Below are 21,246 nucleotides of genomic sequence, written 5' to 3' on the forward strand. Positions count from 1 at the left end.
AGCTAGGAGTAAGTCTTGAGCACAGTTGGATATAGCCCAAAACGCACACACAAATAAAAATAAGGAGTGGTGTAGCTATTATATAAAATATATAATACATATCCAAATCAAAGAGTCAACAACACTGGAAACATGAGATGCAGATTTTAACAGCCAAATGGGCCCATCAGAGAGGCAAGTTGAGGAGTTTTTGGGGAGGGAACCTGAGGACACTTGTGGAGGGAAGGGAACACTGGTGGTGGGGTTGGTGCTGGAACACTGTGTGTCTATGAACAGCTTTGTAAACCATGGTACATTGATAAAATAAAAATATTAAAAATAAGAAAAATAAATAAAAGTAAATAATGTGGCAATGAAATGCTGAAATAGTGTGGCAGGCAGTGACAACCTGACTGGGGAGAGAGAGTCATTTATTTGACCACAGAAACTGCTAAGAAAGCTACAGGTCTGAGCCCACATTCAGTAGGACGGACTATGCCTCTGCCATGCTTCCTGGGGGCAGGATCCAGGGGAAAATCTCCTGCAACACACAAGAACTCCGACAATGGACAGGCAGCACCCACCTCAAGGGCTGCCACCTGTAGTATCAGAACATTCCCCAACTCAGCTGGAGATGGATCATGATTCAATTCATTTGTTTGCTCAGACAACCTAGACAGATACTTAAAAATAAACAAAAATGTCCCTTCCTGCTTTTGGTGCACTGCCCAAATACCGGTTCCGGCTACTGCACTGAAAAATATTGACTAGGAGGCTGAGAGCTGTAAACACCACTTTCCTGTGGGCAGAAAACCAGCAGCCTGAGCCCAGGACCTGTGGTGAGTACCTGCTTGCCCCAGAGGGAAGGAAGGCTGGGAGCCGGCCACCATCCACCCCCAGTTCTGATGGTAGAGGTGGGACAGAAATGCCCTCAAAAAAAAAGATACACTAATATCCTGCTTCTAAGACTTGACCTTGAAACTTCAGGTTTTCAATAGTCCCTTATGGAGAACTGACCCCTCCCCCACCCACTGGAAGAGAAAACGCCCATGTTCCTGGCAAATAGAGAAGAAAACAGGGAGTAAAACTCTCTCCCAGAAAACTGACAATGTGGTGTCCGAAAATTTACCAGCAGCTGGTAAATTTTGACCTAGAATTTGATACCTAACACCAGAGGGGCTCCCTAAACACTGCCAGAAATGACTCCTGAGCACAGAGCTAGGAGTAAGTCCTGAGCACAGTTGGATATAGCCCAAAACGCACATGACTTTTGACCTGGAACTTGAACCTTGTTCCTACTGCCTCACAGCCCTGAGTCCTGGTCCTGAACCTCAGTTTCCCTGGATGTATAACTCATACTGATGTTTTAGGATTCCCAAAAGAATCCAGTTAGATGACAGTTATCCTCAACCTGGGTGGTGCTGGGCACCACCAACCTTCACTGCCCATCACTGTCCTGGCATATTTGAAGTTTTCACCATGCCAGACCCTCACCCTATGAACTCAGCAGTGCTCCTTGCCTCTAGTTCTTTGAAAGAATATAGAATATAGAATATCTATCTTTGTTTCTCTTCCCCCATTGCACTGGCAAATATTGAAAAATCTCCCTGAAGTTTCTAGTTTGGGGGCTCTTAATTTCCTTCTGGAGCTTTTCTGGAAAAGGAGCGAAGAAGTGCATTAGGTCTTATGACGCCCAGTTTCAGTGGGAAGGTGGAACTACTAATCCTACCTCTTTCTGTCCTTGCAGTGTCTCATGCATTATATACCTTGTAATCCTTGTAAACTCAACCACCCACTAGGACTCAGATGTGCTCATTGATTTTGTGGAGGAGAACAGTGGAGTACAGACCCCACAGCGAGATCTTTTAGAATTTTTATGCCAACCCCAGACCCTCAGTTCTCTTGAGATAAACAGACCCTTATGGACAACTGGGGCCTTTGGGAGTGCAATAAGGTAGACGACAAGGTGATGAGTTCCACTGGATGAAAAAGGCAAACTGGAGGTAGCGGTCTGTTGCCTGGCATCTATTATCTCTCCCAGAGTCATACCAAATCTGAAATTTTGCATCTGCAATTCTCCCCTTAAACAAAATCCAACATGTATAAAAGGCAAAAAGTGAGCCCTTTGGAGCTGTGTGGAGGAGGAGGAGGAGGAGGAGGAGGTGGTGGTGGTAGCCTTGGGAAACTGTCCACAGTACTTTGATCAGCAAACAATTTCAACATGGCCCAGACCAAGTTACATTCTTTCCCCTGGACAACCGTCCTGTGGGGTTTGGTGGGAGAGAGGGGGTTAGAGATAAACTGTGTGATAGATCATCTGCTAAAATATGATTTCGCCACATCCATCATTTCCCACATCCATTGACTACACGCATTATGTACCACATTCATTGGCTACACCCATCGCTGACCACATCCACTGGCCACATTCATCATTGACCACATCCATCATTGACTGCATTCAGTGGCTACACTCATCCATTGACCACATCCATTGGCCATATCCCTCACTGACCACATTCATCATTTACCCAGAGGAAATTGGTTGTGTCCTAAGCATTTCAGCTTCTGAGGAAGACAATGGTATCACTATAGGTGATGGAGGGTGAGTTCAGGTGGCTGGAAGGAGCAGGTTTGAAGGGAGATGGAGCTGCTCTCCCTGCCAAGGACATTAAGGCATGGGAGAGGTGTCCTCCTGGCAATGTGGGGGTGTGCTCTATGAGTTCAGCTGGTGTGTGTGTGTGTGTGTGTGTGAGCATGCATGTATGTGAGTATGTGTGTGTGCACGTGTGCATGTGTGTATAGCATCTGGAAGGGAAATGAGGGCACCAGGCTGGGTGGAGTGTGCAGGGGGCATGGTCTACACAGTGTCTCAGGCTGGGGCTGGAGCTATGTCTATGTTCCCTGCCCACAGCAAGGGGTTTCCTGCTCCCCAAACACCCCAAGCCCCCTAGAGATGATCAGCATATTTAGAACTTAATACAGGATACACTGTGTTTGTTTCCTAGCCTACCACCATACAAAACCATATTCTGGGCTGCTTAATTGACAGTTGAGCCCTGATCTCATGCTCACGAGGCAGGAAGTTCAAGACGAAGGTGCAGACATGGAGGGTCCTGCTCAGAACTAGTGGGGACCTCCTGCTCTCTCCTTTTCCCCAGGTGGCAGGTAGTTTCGGGCTCCCCTAGACTGGCAGTCCCCTGCCCTCATCTCTGTCTTCACCTCCAGTTTTGTTCTCCCTGTATGCTTGTCTGTGTCCAAACAAGTCCTTTCTATAAGGACACTATCAAATTATGGTCCATCTAGTGACATTGTTTCATTCTTCACATCAGCAGTGCCCCATATCCAGGTAAGATCACATCCTGCAGTACAAAGAGGGCTAGGACTTAAGTTCCTGGATTGTGGACGGAACCTAACTCAGTCCATTAAAGATACTTCCTGCCAGTCTCTACAATGACCATAATGGAGAGGCAGTACTGGTGTAACGAGAGAAACCTGAGGGGCCAAGGGTATGACAGATGGGTCACTCTTTTTGGATTCACCACCGGGCTCTAGCTATATGGTGCCTTTGTCATCCACACAATAAGTGTCACCCTAATTTTTGAAAGGTATTAAATGAAAGATTGGTCAGAAACAAGAATGAAGAAAGCTGGAAAGAAGGAAGGGAAAGAGGTAAGGAGGGAGGAAAGTGAGAGAGAGGGAAGGAAGGAAGGAAGGAAGGAAGGAAGGAAGGAAGGAAGGAAGGAAGGAAAAGAGGGAGGGAGGGAGGGAGGGAGGGAGGGAGGGAGGGAGAGATGGAGGTGTGAGGAAGGGAGGAAGGGAGGGAAGGAGGAAGAAGAGAAAAGGGAAAGAGAATGGGAAGGAAAGGAAAGGAAAGAAAAAGAGATAGAAGAGGTAAGAAGGGAGGAAAAGGAAGTGCAGAGATGAGAGTTCTTTACTCAACCAAACTTTAAAAAAAATTTTTATTAGTGAGACACCATGAGGTACAGTTGTAGACTTACAAATTTTCGTGCTTGGGTTTCAATTATACAATGATCAAATACCCATCAACCAAACTTTTTAGACCTGCCCAAACAAAAGTGGGTCAATATGGACTGATTTCTGAGTAAAGTCTAGAGTGGGGGTATCTGGGGACACTGCTTACTCACTTACAACCTGCCCTCTGCAGCAGCCCCCTACAAACTTTTATGGATGCAGTTGGGACCCAAGGTTGCCAGTTGGGGGTAGAGAGGGTCCTGAAGGTTATTTAGGAAGAGGAGTAGCCTATCCAACATCTTGTCTCCAGAAGATGGGAGCCGTGTGGCTGTGGCTGCTGGGAGCAGGGGTCCTGGCTTTTGTCCACGGCCAGCCCCATTCCGCACTCGTGGACAAGCTTGTGGAAGTGGCTCCAGCCCCAAACAATCAGCTGTCAGAGGCCATCCCTGCCTACCACAAGATCACACCCACCATCACCAGCTTTGCCCTGCGCTTGTACAAGCACCTGGCTTCAGAAAGCCCCGGAAACATCGTCTTCTCCCCCGTGAGCATCTCCTGCACCTTGGCCCTGATGGCTCTTGGCGCCCAGGCCAACATCTCCACTCAGATCCTGGAGGGCCTCGGCTTCAACCTCACAGAGATCCCGGAAGCGGACATCCACTGGGGCTTCCAGAGCCTCCTGCACACCCTTGTCCTGCCCAGCCCCAAACTGGAGCTCAAGGTGGGCACCTCTCTGTTCCTGGACAAGAAATTGCAGCCCCAGAAGCATGCTGTGGACCGCATCAGGGAGCTGTACGGGGCACTCGCCTTTGCTGCCAACTTCACAGACGCTGCTGCCACCGGGAGGCAGATCAACCACTATGTGAAGAAGCAGACGTATGGGCAGGTGGTGGACTGCCTCCAGGAGCTCAGCCCAGACACCCGACTGCTCCTCCTGAATTATGTCTTCTTCAAAGGTGAGGACCACCTTCCTACACCCACCTCTGCAGGTGAACGTGCCCATCCACTCCTGACCCTGGTTCAAAAGGAGTTTGGGTTCTTTTACTTATTATTATTTTAATAATATCACTGTCACTGTCATCCCGCTGTGTGTCAATTTACTCAAGCAGGTGTCAATAATGTCTCTGTTCATCACAGCCCTGATATTTTATTTTTTGTTTACTTTTTTTTATTAGTGAAACACCATGGGTACAGTTTTAGGCTTACAGACTTTTGTGCTTGGGTTTCAATTATACAATGAACGAGTACCCATCCCTCCACCATTTGCCTTTCTCCACTACCAATGATCCCAGTAGCCCTCCCACCCCCTCATCCCCCCCACCCCATCCAGCCTCTGTGGCATGGAATTCCCTTTTGCTCTCTCTTTCCTTTAGGGTTCTGTAGTTTGCATAGAGGTATTGAGTGGCCATCATATTCAGTCCATAGTCTACTTTAAGCATGCATCTCGCACCCCAAGCAAATACTCCAAACATCCTTTACTTGGTGTTCCCTTCTCTATCTGAGCTGTGTTTTCCCCCAGCATGTGCTGCTGGCTTCCAAAACGTGGAGAAGACCTCCTGGTACTTATCTCAACTAACCTTGGCTGTTAGACTCCCATTCTGTTACTTTATATTCCTCAGATGAGTGCCGGCTTTCTATGTCTGTCCCTCTCTTTCTGACTCATTTCACTTAAGTAAAAGTAAGTAAAGGCCCTCCCGTTGATCGTCGATTTGCTCGAGCGGGCCCAGTAACGTCTCCATTGGAGACTTTGTTGTTACTGTGTCTGGCATATCGAATACTCTCAGTAGCTTGCCAGGCTCTCCAAGAGGGGCGGAGGAATCGAACTCGGGTCGGCCATGTTGGCCGCTTGTAAGGCGAACGCCCTACCCGCTGTGCTATCGCTCCAGCCCATTTCACTTATCATGGCACTTTCCATGTAGAACCACTTGTATGTAAATTTCATTACTTCATCTTTTCTAACAGCTGCATAGTATTTCATTGTGTAGATATACCAAAGTTTCTTTAACCAGTCATCTGTTCTCAGGCACTCGGGGTTTTTCCAAATTTTGCCTATTGTGAACAATGCAGCAATGAACATAAAGTGCAGCAATGAACACAGAAGTGCCATTTCGACCGTACTTTTTTGCCTCTCTGGGTTATATTCCCGGGAGTGGTATTACTGGGTCAAATGGGATCTCAATTTCTAATTTTTTGAGAATCGTCCTTACTGTTTTCCAAAAGGGCTGAACCAGTCAGCATTCCCACCAGCAGTGAAGGACGGTGCCTTTTTTGCCACATCCATGCCAACACCAGTTGCTTTTGTTATTTTGGATGTAGGCCAGTCTCTGTGGTGTAAGATGATATCTCATTGTTGTTTGATTTGCATCCCCCTGACGATTAGTGATGTAGAGCATTTTCTCATGTGCCTTTTTGCCATTCGGATTTCTTCTTTGAGAAAGTTTCTGTTCATTTCATCGCCCCAGTTTTTGATAGGGTTGGATGTTTTCTTCTTGTGGAATTCAACCAGTGCTTTGTATATCCTTGATATCAACCATTTGTTGGATGATATTCCAGCCCTGAGATTTTAGCAGCCCCTCCTTACTTGTATTTCCCAAAGATTGGAGGCTTTTTCAGGGTCAGGGGAATAAGACCTGATATAGTTACTGTTTTTGTCATATTGAACACCACAGGGAGCTTGCCAGGCTCTGCCCGTTCAGGTGTGATACTCTCGATAGGTTGCCAGGCTCTCCGATATATATATATATATATATATATATATATATATATATATATATATATCAGTCCTCCCATTGTTCATCAGTTTTCTCGAGTGGGCCCAGTAACGTCTCCAGTGTGAGACTTTGTTGTTACTGTGTCTGGCATATCAAATACATCACGGGGAGCTTGCCAGGCTCTGCCATGCGGCGCTGGAGCGATAGCACAGCAGTAGGGTGTTTGCCTTGCATGCAGCCAACATGGCCAACCCGATATCTATATCTATCTATATATATAGCATATATATATTTATATATACATGTTTCTCTCTATGATTTGTCACCTACTGTCTGAACCCCATCAAAAATGGTGTGGTAATTATGGAAAATTGGTAGGAAGTGTCTTATGATGTGTCACATGGCCGCAAAGTGGCCACGTGGTTCAGAAAGCGACCTGGAGTGTGGTGGCGATTGGGTAGTGGAGCTCAGCTGCCGGTTCTGGGTCCCTTGGGGCGGGGAGGGCTCTCACCTGCCCTGCTCTGGGGTGCCCCAAGTGAAAACAGCCTGGCACGGAGTCTGGTGTCATGATTATGGGAGCCTTATTTTATTCTCCCTTAAAGGAGAAGCAGCCATGAGTTCTGGAGGTCACAAAGTTCTGCATTACCTAGGTTCCCATTGGGCCCAGAGTCCAAGGTCACAAAGTTCCGCATTACCTGGTTTATTGTTTGCCCATAGAGGTAAATATATATAAATGCCCAACAAGCTACCGAGAGTATCCTGCCCTCACGGCAGAGCCTGGCAAGCTACCCATGGCGCATTCGATATGCCAAAAACAGTAACAATAATGGGTCTCATTCCCCTGACCCTGAAAGAGCCTCTAATATGGCAGCGTAGGGAAAGACGAATAAAGTAAGACTGCTGAAATCTCAGGGCTGGGATGAATGGAGACGTTTCTGGTGATCACTCGAGTAAAATGATGAACAATGGGATGACAGTGACAGTGAATTATTTTAATGACAATAAATAATATTATTTATTACTTTAAAAGATTTTATTATTGAATCACTGTGAGATAGACACTTACAAAGCTGTTCATGACTAGGTTTCAGTCATGCAGTGTTCCAATACTGATCCCTCCATCAGTGTGCATTTTCCAGCACCAGTGTCCCCAGGTTCCCTCCCATCAACCCCAACCCCTGTCTGCCTCTGTGGTAGGAGCTTGCTTGCTTGCTTGCTTTCTCTCTTTCTTTCTTGTTCTCCATTCTCTCTCTCTTTCTCTCTCTCTCTCTCTCTCTCTCTCTCTCTCTCTCTCTCCTTTTGGGCATAGTAATTTGCAATACAGATACTGAAAGGTTATCTGGTATATCCTTTTACCTACTTTTAACACTCAGTTATTGTCCAGCATGATCATTCCCAGCTATTATTGTCATCCTAGTTCCTTTTCTACCTTACCCACCCTCCATCCCACACACGCTTGTGGTTGATTACAACTCTTGACCAGTGCTTGGGTTTCTTTATTCCTTCTCATTTTCTTTCCTGCCTTCCTTCACTCCTTCCTTCCTTCCTTTCCTTTCTCCTCTCTCTTCATTACTTCCTCCTTCCCCTTTTCCTTCCTTTATTTCTTTCCTTTTTCCTTCTTTCATCCCTTCCTCCCTTCCTTCCTCCTTCATTTCCTTCCTTCATTTCCTCCTCCCCATTTCCCTTATTTCTATTTTATTAGCATTATTATGTTGTTATAAGACAGAAATCAGAACAAGGCTTTTTAATCTCTCCTTTGGGCAGCCCCAGCCCTGTCTCTAACATCACCTGCCTAGAAGTGACATTCTTCCTCTTGGTAGCTACCACCACAGAGTTCAATATTGTTGAATTTTTGATGATATTTTTGCTTTAAATATTCATTTTCATGTTTTCTTATGTATTTTTATTCATTGATATTTTTGTTGATAGTTATGTTCACTTTTCAGAAATTTGTTTTTAGAAAAATTGTACTTTATGTTATCCTAAACATAAAAAATAAGGAAATAATGTTATTTTAAGAAATAATGAAATAAGAAAATAATGTCAAAAGTACCAGACACTAATAGACCAAGAGGTAACATATTAACATTTTACCACTTGCTTCTTTTTTTTAACCTAATAATATCTCAGGGGCCAGAGAGATAGTACAAAGGTGAAGACATTTGCCTAGCATGTGACTGTACCCATGATTTTGGTTTAAATCCTAGCACCACATATGGGTGTGGGCCCTAACCACTGCCAAAGGTGGACCAAAAACCAAACAAATGTAGATGGTCATATTGTAGATACAGCTCAATTCCTTTGAAATTCTTCCCTTCCCTAGGCCTGCTTGCCTTCTTCCAGCCCTCCCCAGAGGCTGCTACTATCCTAGGATTGGCATGTGTCCTTGTGCCCGACCCATACCATTAATGAATGTTGTCATATGCAATATAGCTCAGGTGTTTTACATTTTTGCATCAATAGGATCATGCTATCTATATTATTTTCCAATTGGGATTCACTATCACCCCATGTCTTTACTGCTCTAACGGGCTCGTTTTGCCTGCTTAACATTGACTAGTTCTAGGATCCATTTCTTTTTACTTCAGTTATTTCAAATTTATAGACTACACACACACACACACACACACACACACACACACACACACACTTCTGCTACTAAGAATACAAGCTCCCCTATCATTAAAAAGAAATACACACCTCAAGTACATTCCAATTTTATTTTTGTCTATTTATTTTTTTTATTCTATCCAAAACATCATCCTACATGTAGTCATTGTGTTAATTTGTTTTTAGTGTCCTCAGTAATTTTCGGGGTACTGGCCATATATTTGTAGACTGTTAGGGCTTGTGTGAGATCTCTCCCTGGGGGATACTTGGTTTCTGAAACTTCTGAAGTTTGCACACACTGAGACAAAGTGCATTCTCATTATGCTGGGTGAAAAGTACCAGTGACTGGCATGACTAGTGTGTCTAAGGAACAGTTTTCTACTTACCTGTGTGCTCGTCCTCTGGATCTCCCTGATTAGGGAGTTCCTAGGTTGGGAGTTTCTGAACCAATGAGCAATAATCACAAAGAACGTAGTGGAGGGAAGTCTTTCCAGTGGTCTTGGAGATGTGAGATGTCCTGTTTCATCTCTTGGCTGCTGAGAAAAAATCTTCCATCAGACTTCCAAGACATGGATGGGATTACGTTTCCTGGTTCTAGACACTGGGCAGAGGTCCAGTTTTCAGGACTGGCCTGAGAGTCATTTGTTTTTCTGAGAAGACATAAAATCCCACCTTCTTGGAACAGAACCTGATTCTGCTAACCCATGTGCCTGATGAAATCAATTCCAAGTTTGAAAAAAGGAATTTCTGGTTTCTTTCTGGAAGACTTGATTCTTGTCTTGAAACTTGGTTGTTAGTTATTTGTTCAGCAACTTTCTCATTATTTTATCCATTTGAATGAAATGTTTAAGCAGAAAAAATAATATTTTTCTCTTATGACTCAGTAGAAATCTTAACTGTCTACATCTTAATTATCATCTCTTCTCCAGAGTTGAACACAAAATTAAATTTTTTGTTTTATTTTTGTATCCTGGTTTATAATTCTGTTAATATAAATGTTTAAAGCAAATAACATTGCTATGCCACACCAATCATCAGTATATCAGCATTTCTCCACTGACTCTAGGTTCCCTCTCAAGTATTCCTTCCAAGTCAAGCATATTTTAAATATTTGTTGAATCAATGATCTCAAGTTAAACGTAGGTAATGTCAAACTACTCTATGATTGCTATTTAATAATTCATTTATTCTGAAATACATATCAAGTGGTAATTACAAGCCAGGGATATTGCTAGCCTCTTTGGAAATGCACAAATATCCCTCCACATAGAGCTCAGAGTCCTACGTAAGTTGTAAATAAATCAATAAATACATAAATACCAAAGCAGAAGACACCAAACTCTGGCTTCATGATCATATGCCCAGGGTTGCACTCTCAGAGTATGTTCTCATGGTTTTGTGGGTCTCATATTCTCAGCCAAGTGGAAGCAACATTTCCATTCCTACCAGACCCAGAAACAAGGCAGATTGTCAATGGATGAGAAGATGTCTACCCATACCCCCATGATGCACCAAAAGGTGATGCACCGGTTTCTCTATGACCAAGAGTTGGCTTGCACAGTTCTACAGATAGAGTACAGTGGCAACGCACTGGCCCTGCTCATCCTCCCTGACCCTGGGAAGATGGGCCAAGTGGAGGCAGCTTTGCAACCAGAGACCCTGAAAAAGTGGAACAAGTTTCTCCTGCCCAGGTAAATATTACAACAGGAGGACTTTCCTAGACTTTGTTCAAAATCCTGAGTAGGTTTTGGTCTACATTAACCAAAAGAGCCCTGTCCCTTGGTTATGTTCACTATCCCGTATTTTCTTATCTTATGAACCTTGAGAATTCGAGATTCAGATACAAACGTGGCCATAGTAATTGACACCTATGCTGATTAGAGCAGGCAATCGGTTAATACCTGCAGCTTTTTAAGTGTAAGTGCTGACTGGTTGTTAATCATTCTACTCCTTTCCAAGTCTCTTTCTGCCTCAAACATCATCTTTTGTTTTGTGTGTGTGGGGTGGGGGGAAGAGGACACAATCAGCTGTGCTCAGGGCTTGCTTCTGACTCTGCACTCAGGAATTACTCCTGGGGGTTCTCAGGAGATCATATGGGATGCTGGGATCAAACCTGGGTCAGCTGCATGCAAGGCAAGTGCTTTACCTTCTGTACTATCTCTGTAGCCTCTATGCCTCAAACTTCTTTCTTCAATCTTTCTTCTTCTTCCAGATCATCATTTATTTCCAGTAGGCAGTCACATGTGGCAAAAAATTCAGATCAAGTACAATGATTAAGAATAATTATGGAGCTAGAGAGATAATACAGTGCTTAAGGCACTTGCCTTATCTATGACCAAGCCCACTATAATTCCCAGTACTCTGTGTCTCCATGACCACAGAATCAGATAACCCCCAACTCCACTAGTTGTGAGTGCAAACCCCCACCACTGTCAAATATTTTTTAAAGGAAAATAAGCTTGGGGCCAGCAAAATAGAGCAGGTAAGGCACTTTCCTTGCATTTAGTATTTCATGCCCTTATTGAGGTGTAATTGCCATATAACATAGCAGCACATAAATGGGTTTTCAAACATGAATACTTGAGCTGAGGAAGGGTTGGCTTGTCTGGGAGCTCTACCTGGTCATTATCCTTCATTTGTATTGATGAGTAGAATTCTGCAGTGAACTGTCCACCCACACCCCTCTGTGGGTGGGACCTGCCCTCCAAGTGCTGCTTGTGGAAACTTGCCAAGCAGACCAAGGTGGCTTATTTCTCTTCTCTACACCCTATGTCTCCCTTTCATTGTCCAATCTCTGACTTCCAACTGCCATCTCAGGGAGGGGCAGAATCTCACATTAGACCCAGAGCAAAACTAGTAATGCTCTTACACCCTAGTTCCCCCAGAACCCCTACTTTCCCTAGCTACCCTAGTTCTCTAAAGTATCAGCAGGGATAGGGCTTTCTCAGCCACCCATTTGTCAGCCATGCCAGCCATGTCTTGGTAATGGTCAAACAACCATGGTCTAACAGTGGTGAAACAAACATCAAGGAGAAACCCAGGAAGGAAAAAGAAGCCTGAGGGGCTTATCCCAGAAGGTGTGATGATTGGATGGCAGACACAGAGGCCAGGAGGAGGAGGAGAGGTATCCTATTGACCCCACACCTCATACACCCCAACTTTCACTGGGTTCTCACAGTCTGAAAGCTCAGACCACTGGGAGGGGACAGTGGCTGGCTTTGGAGGCTGCCAGGAGGAAATTGCAGGGGGCAGATCAGAAGCTGAGTTAGCAGAATTTTCCAACAAAATAAATACAAAGGCAGGAGATTTGGGCATTTGCCAACTGAGCCAGTGCATAGCGTCTTTCAGTGAAGGCTAGAAAGTCTCTATAATTGTGACAAAGCATGACCACACCAGGAGTCTCCTCAGACCCACATATCTGGGGGGTCTCAAGATTAAAAAGTTCTGAATCATAGAATGTTTTGATGTGTGGGGTAGTATTGTGGAAACATCGGCCCCCACACTCTGTGGAACACCCATCCCTCCCAAAGTTCCCCCATGTGATCAGATGGTACCGCTCACCCCTGTCTGCTTGTCTCTGCAGCCTTCTGGACTTGCACCTACCAAGGTTTGCCATCTCTGGAGCATATAACCTGGAAGAGATACTTCCCCACATTGGTTTCACCAATGTATTCAACACAGAAACTGACTTATCGGGAATCACAGGGCAGCTCAAGAAAACCATCTCCAGGGTAAGGGGAGGAGTTGGGGCTTTTAGGGGGGCGTCTTCCTCCTTTGATCTGTGGTGAATTTTCAAGTCAAGCTTCCCTTTCTTTGTTCTGTGGGGCAACTCCCTTTCAACACACTACATTCCCGCTACATTTGGGGCAGAAATACAGTCCTGAATTAAGGAGATTTGCATTCAAGGACACCCAGCGGAAAATCCCACAGCCTTGAGAATAGCTTTGCTTTTATTCCTTATCCTTGATCCCAGGTGAATTTCATCTGTCTTCCCCGCAGCTGTCAGAGTTGGGGCAGGTGGAAGCAGGACGCGAGTGTGGCAGCTCTGCTGCCATAACAAGCAGCCCCCATACAGTTCCTTATTTTAGTTAAAGTCAGGTTCCTGTGGTTCCCTTGACATCTCAGAGATCTGTCTGTCATCTGGCTACAGCTCATCCCTCTTACTTCCAGCATGTCAGTAAAGAAGGCCTCCTCTTGGAACATGTCATTCTTAGATCATGGTGGAAAGGAAAGAGGAAATGTGTCCTGGCTTGAAGCACATGAGCGTAGTTATGTTCTGTGGATCACTGGGCAGGTCCCCAGGATAGGATAGAGGGAAGTGCATGGAGGAGAACAGGAAGTAAGTCAAGATTTCCTGTTCCTCAGAAGACAGGACCCAGGGGGCTTGAATGGGTACTCTGCCCTCACATCCCCAGAGCCACACAAAGCAACAATCCCCTTCAAGACACATGAACTCATGTAACCTCTGCTCTCCTTCTCTCCTCTTAGGTGTTGCACAAAGCGACTGTGGACATGAATGAGCGGGGAACTGAGGCAGGAGCAGCCTCGGGGCTCCTCTCCCAGTCCCAGTCTCAGAACACAACATGGACCCCCCATTCCCATTTCAACAGGCCTTTCCTGCTGCTCCTCTGGGAGGTCACTACCCAGAGCTTGCTCTTCATGGGGAAGGTGGTTGACCCAGCCTAGGGGGATGGTGGCAGGACACAGGGCTGATTCCTGCTCCAGACAGAAGGTTGCACCGTCCTGCATGGGCAGCTGGAAGCTTGGGGTGGGTGGGTCAGTGTTCTAATAAAACTACAGTGGAGCTGCAGGCTCACTCTATCTACACTCACCCTGATTCTGGTGTCAGTGGTGGTTCTAATGTGGACCACGAAGAGAGTTTTATACTATAGTCTCCCAGGTGATGTCCACTATTCCCTGTCACCCCAAAACCTCTCTCAAGTGTCCTCCTAGGACTCAAGGAAATTGGGAGGATAAAGGCAGTCTTTCACTTTAGAGGCCTATCCCATCCATGCAGCAAAATGAGGTGACCCCAAAATGTCATGACCAGGCCTCAGAGATTAGGTCACCTTGGAGTCAGAGCAGCGCCATGAAAAGATCAGGGCACAGAATGGTTCACTCCAGCCGGGTGAGTCAGATGCCCAAGGGGTAACTCAAAGTGAAAGAAAATAAGAAGGTCCATGTGGCCAGGTGGGACACTGGGTCCAGAGCAGAAACAGGGCCAGAGAGAGATTTGGGGTCAGTGTACACTTGAAGAGGAATACACTTTAGAGCTTGGAAGTCCCCCTCCCAGAAGTGTGTCCCTAGAGTTTTAAAGGGCCACCTGTCAAAAACTATGGGGACACAGAAGATGCTGGCATGGAAGGACATTCCTTATTCTTGAGTGCACTTTGCGTGAACAACAAAAACTAAATGTAACATGTGTACCACCCATCCCCTGAGCATACCACAAATACCACACTTGTAAAAACCATCCCCTGAGTGTACCACTCATGTAACAAGCATCCTCTTAGTGTAGCACACGTGTAACAAGCATTCTCTGAGTGTACTGCCTGTGTAACAATCATCCCCTGAGTGTACCACGTGTGTAACAACCATCTGCTTTGTGTACCACGGGTGTAACACCCATTCACTGAATGTACCATGTATAAATAAGTCCCATCCCCTGTATGGGCATGTGTGGGACACCCATCCCACACCCATGCTGACACCCAGAGGGTAACAATAAACCATGCAGGTGTAGGAAGAAGCAATCCCCAAAGCATCCCACCCCACCCCACCCAGATAAGAGTTGAACTTGGTCTGGAAAAGCAGGTAAGCCTCAGTTAAAGGAAGGGAACTAAGAACTTGGAGTGTAAGACAGGGGATGTCTGGTTATGGGTATGGAACTTGGGGTCACAGGGAAAGATGGGAGAGAAGGAGGAAAAGGAATGTCTAAGAAACAAGATGAAACCAATTCAAGAGCAGAATCAAGATGCCAGAGGAACATGGTGGAAGAGAGGGTGTGGGGTACAGAAAGGGAAAGCTGGAGGCTGCTGGTAGCAAGAGGTGGGTGGGTGAAATTTGTCCTGTCAGCAGCAGGAGGATCTACAATCTGTATGTAGTTGTATAAGTGGACAAAATGGAGAGAAGGGAAATCACTGACAGTGGACGCTGATGAGACCAGGTGGGGTGAAGCCAGGATGAAGGGCTGGCACGAAAGGCTTTATGTGATGTACTCTCTAACTCCACCCCAAGCACAGGTCTTGTACTGGCTCGCCCCACCTCCCTCCCCACCAACCGCCAGCATACAAGTTCCCTGCCAGACCCTGGGGCCCTTCCCACCCTGCCTGTCTACCTATAGGTCGGTGGACACCATTCCTGGCAGCAATAAAGGGGCCCAGAAGGCTTATGCATATCCTAGACAATCTGCTCTGCAATCCTTTCCTAGGGCTAAAAGGGAAGAATTGAGTAAGAGCTCTTCTCAGGCAGTTAAAGACAGTCCCACCAATCAACTGGGCATGACCAGACTGTTTTTCCTGAGACCCTGACTTCAGAGAGGTTTGAGGAGGAGTTCTTAAATCTAACATCATTCATGGGTCCAGCATTCTGGAAGATTCAGAGGGTGCAGTAGGAAAGCTGACAGGTGAAGGCCCATCTTCCAGGGCATCCCCAGTTTACCTAAGACATGGGCATGGACCACTGTTCTCATTCACCTGGATTGGGCAAAGGAGGAAACCCAGCTGGCTGTCGACTGTGTGTGGAGGGGGAGCATGCGCTCAAAGGTTTCTCCCTCCTGTTCAGAGTCTACAGATAGTTAAAATCACCCCACCCCTGGGAGCTCTACTGGAAACAAGATGCTTTAACTCTTCCAGGCCACCTGGTGGGTGAATATGTGTAGCGATGTCTGGGAGTGGAGGGGGGCACAGGAATTTTTTAAACCTTTTTATTCGGGGTATGGTGCCCCTAGCAGGTCAATCTGTACCTGCGGGGTGAGTAAATCAGTTGCCTGATCCCTGTACTTCCAGAAGCTTCGCCAGTGACATCCACACCCTAAAGTGGCCACCCAATTGAAAAGCTACTCCAGCCTTACCGTCCTGATAAAAATACCGAATGCCCAGAACAAACGGGTAGAGCGATAGCACAGCAGGTAGGGCGTTCGCCTTACAAGCGGCCAACATGGCCGACCTGAGTTCGATTCCTCCGCCCCTCTCAGAGAGCCTGGCAAGCTACCGAGAGTATTCGATATGCCAGACACAGTAACAACAAGTCTCCAATGGAGACGTTACTGGGCCCGCTCGAGCAAATCGACGATCAACGGGAGGGCCTTTACCTTTACCTTTACCTGAACAAACACCATGATCTCTTAGCACCTGTATTCCAAACCATAATGCACAAAAGGAAAAGGGGAGAGAGAGCAAAAAGAGAAGTGCCTCCCATAGAGGGAGGCTGGGGGTGGGGGGATAATGGTAGGGAAATGGGGGACATGGGTGGTGGGAAATGTACATAAGTGGAGAGACGGGTGCTGGATCATTGTATGACTGAAATTCAGTTATGAACAGCTTTGTAATGGATTATCTCATGGATTTCCAATTTAAAAAAAATTTTTTAAAGTAATGTGGAGTTCATGCCCAATTCATTCAGCTTAATCAATGGCTGAATAAATAGCAGTACTCCAACATTTAAAAAAAAATTTTCCAATTGAATCACTGTGAGATAGACCATTACAAAGCTGTTCATGATTGGATTTCAGTTGCACAATATGCCAACACCCATCCTGCCACCAGACACCCATCCCTCCACCAGAATTTTTTAAATCCCAATGCTTTCTCAGGTCAGTAAAGCTTGATTTTGCTTGATTCCCAGAGGGGTCTTTGCCACAGACCTATTCCCTGACTGGATTTACACATGCTTTTCACAAGCCCTGAAGATGAGCTTCTCCCTGCTCCTCCCAACCTCCCCCATGAACTTTCTGTTCTAATAAAAACTAGTTAGAGCTGACACATTTGCTCCAATGATCGAGAGGCAATAAAAATAGTAGCAGAAGAAAAAGCACATGGATATATGCTACATGGTCTGCTCTGTGTGACCGTACTGTCTATGTCTAGATGCGCATAGATGCTCCAATACCAGTTCCATTCTTTCTGATGTGACTTTGAAAAGTGTACATAGAAATCGAAATGTCTCCAGATTGTGAATTGTCTAAATAGCAAATGCCTCTGAATACCCAGTGCACACAAAGCACTTACTTGGCTTATAATCTGCCGGCATAATCTCACTTAATCCACACATGGAAGTAATTTTTGTCACTTTTATAGGTGACAGAAGTGCAAAGCAGTTAAGTAACTTAATGCTGGGATTCCGTTTCCTAGAAACACACCGGGAGAGGTTTGCATGTGGAGTGCTCTTGGGAGCACTCTCTGAGAAGGACAAGAAAAGCAGGTCCCAGTAGCAGGAGAATCGCTCCATCACGGCAGCCACAAGAGAGCTCTGGAGCCCTTAGAGGGGCCAACGAGGCAGGGCCCACCCAGGTCTGTCCTCCTATCTCCTCCCCCGGCCAGCGTGTGGATTACTCCCCACCATGGGTCTGGCCGCTTCCTCGCTTCCTTCTATAGAAAACAATGTTCAAAGCCACGCAGGTCTGGGACAGTCTGGTCAACCCTGCTGCTGGCAGAATGGGTGGGCAGCTCAGTGTTGCGGCTACATCTGGGGATCACAGTCTCCTGGACCCGAGACTCACCGGGCTGCCTGTTGGTGCCATCAAGGATGGCACAAAGCTTGGGAGTTGCCGCCCCGGCTGCCTGCCTGCTACGCTCACGGTGCTCTCCAGTTCCCACACACATCTTTGCGTGAAGGGAGCAAGTCTGGGAACCTCACCCATCTAGAAAGGGCGACTCCAACATGAACAGCCATGTCAGCCTGAGTGCAATCGGGTGACAGAAGTCCCATGACAGCTTACACGGAGGAAAAGCAAGAAGAGTAATGCAGAGGCCAGAGTCACGGTACAGTGGATAGGTGCTTGATTTGCTTGTGGCCAATTGTGGTTTGATCCCTGGCATCTCATAGGAAAAGATAAGTGATTCCTAAGTGCAGAGCCAGGAGTAACCCCTGAGCTTCCTGAGTGTAGCCTTTAAGACAGGAATTAAGTGAAAATGAGGACTAGGCACATAGGATTTTTCCCCAGCTTGCAAGAGGAAATGTAGACATGCACAGAGACCCCAGCATGGAACATGCACAGAGGGGCAACCATGAAGATGCCTCAGGAAGACAGCTATCTGCACACCAAAGAGAAGATACTGGGGCATTCTGGCTCCGCTGGCACCTGGGCCTAGAACTTGCAGCCTCCAGAGTTGTGAGGAGTAAATGGCCGCTGATGAAACCTCCAGACTGTGGTGTTTTATTGTGGGCAGCCCAGGCCAGTGAATACACCTGGGCAAACTCACTTATTATAATGAACTTCTGTGTGCAACGGAGGAGCATGAAACTCTCCATGTGCAAACGATGACTAAAGTCAAAGCAAAACCTGCCAATCAGGCAAAATGAGGTCACTCTTATCATGTTTTCATGATTTATAGCTGCTCCTCCAGCTACTGGTCACCTACCAACTTACCTGTTTTCCCTGGGAGTGAAATCTGAGAAGCCATTGAATGGTGCCTTAAAATAAATTAAATAAAATTAAAACCTGTCTGGCTTGTCTTTCTGGAGACAGGCTTATTGGCAGTGAGAGAAGGGAAGTCTCCAGGGAGCCAGTGAGTCAGGGAAAATGCAAAAGCCAAGGTTGTCAGAGGGGCCTGGTCCTGGTCTGGGTGGCAGGCGGAATTGCCCCGGTAATTGCTTTAAGTTCCCTGGGAAATTAGAGCAAGGCCTGAGTTGTTGCTGCTCCTGGCTTTCTTCCTCCTGCTGCCAAGGAATCAGCAGGACCCCTGTCAAACCCAGGAGGAAGGGGAAATGGACCTCAAGCACTCAGTCAGCACTGATGGCTCAACACTTCCTGTCCCAGCATAGACAGACACTAGGTTATTTTTCTTTACATTCAATGTTTCATTCTAAGATATTTAGCCTTCTGCTAAATTAGTGCCCCCCAGGGGCTAAATGCAGTGTGGTTCATAGAATACTAAAAATTACCAGCAGCATTTGCACCCCAAATAATAGTTGGGGTCCTACTGAGCCAAGTCTGAGAATCGTTTTCCTGAGGGGTTCAACTCCTACCTCTACACCTCTCCCTATTCTTGTACCACACTTGGTGATACTCAGGGATTACTTCTGGTTTCACACTCAGGGATCACTCCTGGTGGGGTCAGGGAACCATAAGGGGTGATGGAAATCAAACCTGGGCTACCCATGTGCAAGCAAAGCAACCTACCCACTGTGCTATCATCCAGCCCTCACCTACCTCTCCCTTTAATACTGCCTTGATCCTAAGCCTCTTGGCTGCCATGATTGAGTGTTTGAGCTGGACCTGAATGTCCTTAGTGTCCACAGTGCCAGTCCATGCCCAGAACCCCACCGGTAAGTAGGATGTTTCCCTACTAAGTTGTTTCTATCCTAGTCCTGCAAGTCCTTCACTGTCACCATAGCTGACACCAGAACTTTGGCCTCATTCCACAGCCCTGGCACTCAACTCTGTACTGTGAATGGCAACACATCTTCTACCTGCTCCATTTTGCTTTTGGAGGAGTTGGCCTGGATTTGTTTTTAGGCACGTGCTCTGCCACTTGAAATATTTTACTGACCTCTTTATCACTGTATCACTGTCATACCGATGTTTGTCGATTTACTCGAGCAGGCCCCAATAACATCTCTATTTCTCCCAGCCCTGAGATTTTAGTAACATCTCCTTACTCGTCTTTCCCCACGATTGGAGGTTCTCTCAGGGTCAGGGGAATGAGACCTGTTACCCTGGACGGTCCCTCCAATCTCTCTCTGACTCAGTAAGCCCATGGAGGAATGAATCATGCAGCTAAAGTGCCAGGCATGCACTAAGTGTCTGGTTAGTGTTTAAATAAAACCGAGTCTCCTCAGTGCTGGGGCGTTGTGGCGTCTCCAAGGCTGGGAAGCTGCCAAGCACCCTGGTGTGACAGCACCCCCATGACGGCACCCTCACTCCCTCTCTGTGACGCTTAGTTTATTTTCACTGCAGCCTCCAAACTAGGTTTGTATCTTTTTTCAATCTGAAAATAAATATCAGCTAGAATGAAACTTGAAACTGGTTGGAAATCTGAGGAGGAAACTCCAGATGCTGCTTGGTGAGGCATTTAAGGAGAACACAGCAGTTCTACCATGTGCCCCAGAAGTGATTTCAAACACTGAGAGATCCCACATATATCTCTCCAGATGGTGGAAAGGTTTACCCTTGAGATCTTGTTCCTTTGACTCTTTCAGAAATAAAGTGGTACCCACAAATTGAAAAGGAATCTTTCATATCATCCAGCCTCTCCACCCCTAGATATCTATTCCAAGAACACAAAAACACCAGTTCAGAAACAGACAAGCACATCTGTGTTCATTGCAGTGTTATTTATAATAGCCAATCTCTGGAAACTCTCCAAGGTCCCACAACAGAAGAGTCAATAAATAAGTTATGATATAAAGGTCAGTTTCCTACAGTAGGCAACAAATCATATATATATATAAATATATATATATATATATATATCTTGGAGATCCCGGCAAGCTACCAGAGTATCCCACCCACACAGGCAGAGCCTGGCGAGCTCCCCGTGGTGTATTCGATATGCCCAAAACAGTAATGATAACAGGTCTCATTCCCCTGACCCTGAAAGAGCCTCCAATCATTGGGAAAGATGAGCCTCCTTAGAGGCTGCTAAAATCTCAGGGCTGGGAGGAATAGAGATGTTACTGGCCTCTGCTCGAGTAAATCGACAAACAATGGGATGACAGTGATGCAGTGATATAGAGGTCAATAACTAGTTCAAGTGGCAGAACACATGCCTAATATGCGCAAAAGGACCAGAATTTTATTCCTGGCATG

At 46.1% G+C, this 21,246-nt stretch overlaps 1 protein-coding gene across 4 annotated transcripts; it reads left to right on the plus strand.

The window, feature by feature from the left end:
* Window positions 1-741: 741 nt before the first annotated feature.
* Window positions 742-14,080, plus strand: SERPINA11 (serpin family A member 11). Of its 4 annotated transcripts, none has more exons than XM_056134182.1 (6): window positions 763-818; window positions 3,588-3,651; window positions 4,265-4,910; window positions 10,693-10,966; window positions 12,859-13,006; window positions 13,764-14,080. In XM_056134182.1, exons 2-6 carry the CDS (start codon window positions 3,595-3,597, stop codon window positions 13,959-13,961), a joined length of 1,323 nt encoding a protein of 440 aa, XP_055990157.1. In that variant the 5' UTR covers window positions 763-818; window positions 3,588-3,594; the 3' UTR covers window positions 13,962-14,080. The 4 variants fall into 4 exon arrangements, with proteins under 4 accessions (XP_055990159.1, XP_055990157.1, XP_055990160.1 ...); XM_056134183.1 differs by having other exon boundaries at window positions 801-818; window positions 4,268-4,910; XM_056134184.1 differs by lacking the exon at window positions 3,588-3,651 and having other exon boundaries at window positions 742-818.
* Window positions 14,081-21,246: the final 7,166 nt, after the last annotated feature.

Source organism: Sorex fumeus, unplaced genomic scaffold, assembly GCF_029834395.1.
Source record: "Sorex fumeus unplaced genomic scaffold, SorFum_2.1 ptg000098l, whole genome shotgun sequence".
In the NCBI taxonomy this organism is placed as follows: Eukaryota; Metazoa; Chordata; class Mammalia; order Eulipotyphla; family Soricidae; genus Sorex; species Sorex fumeus.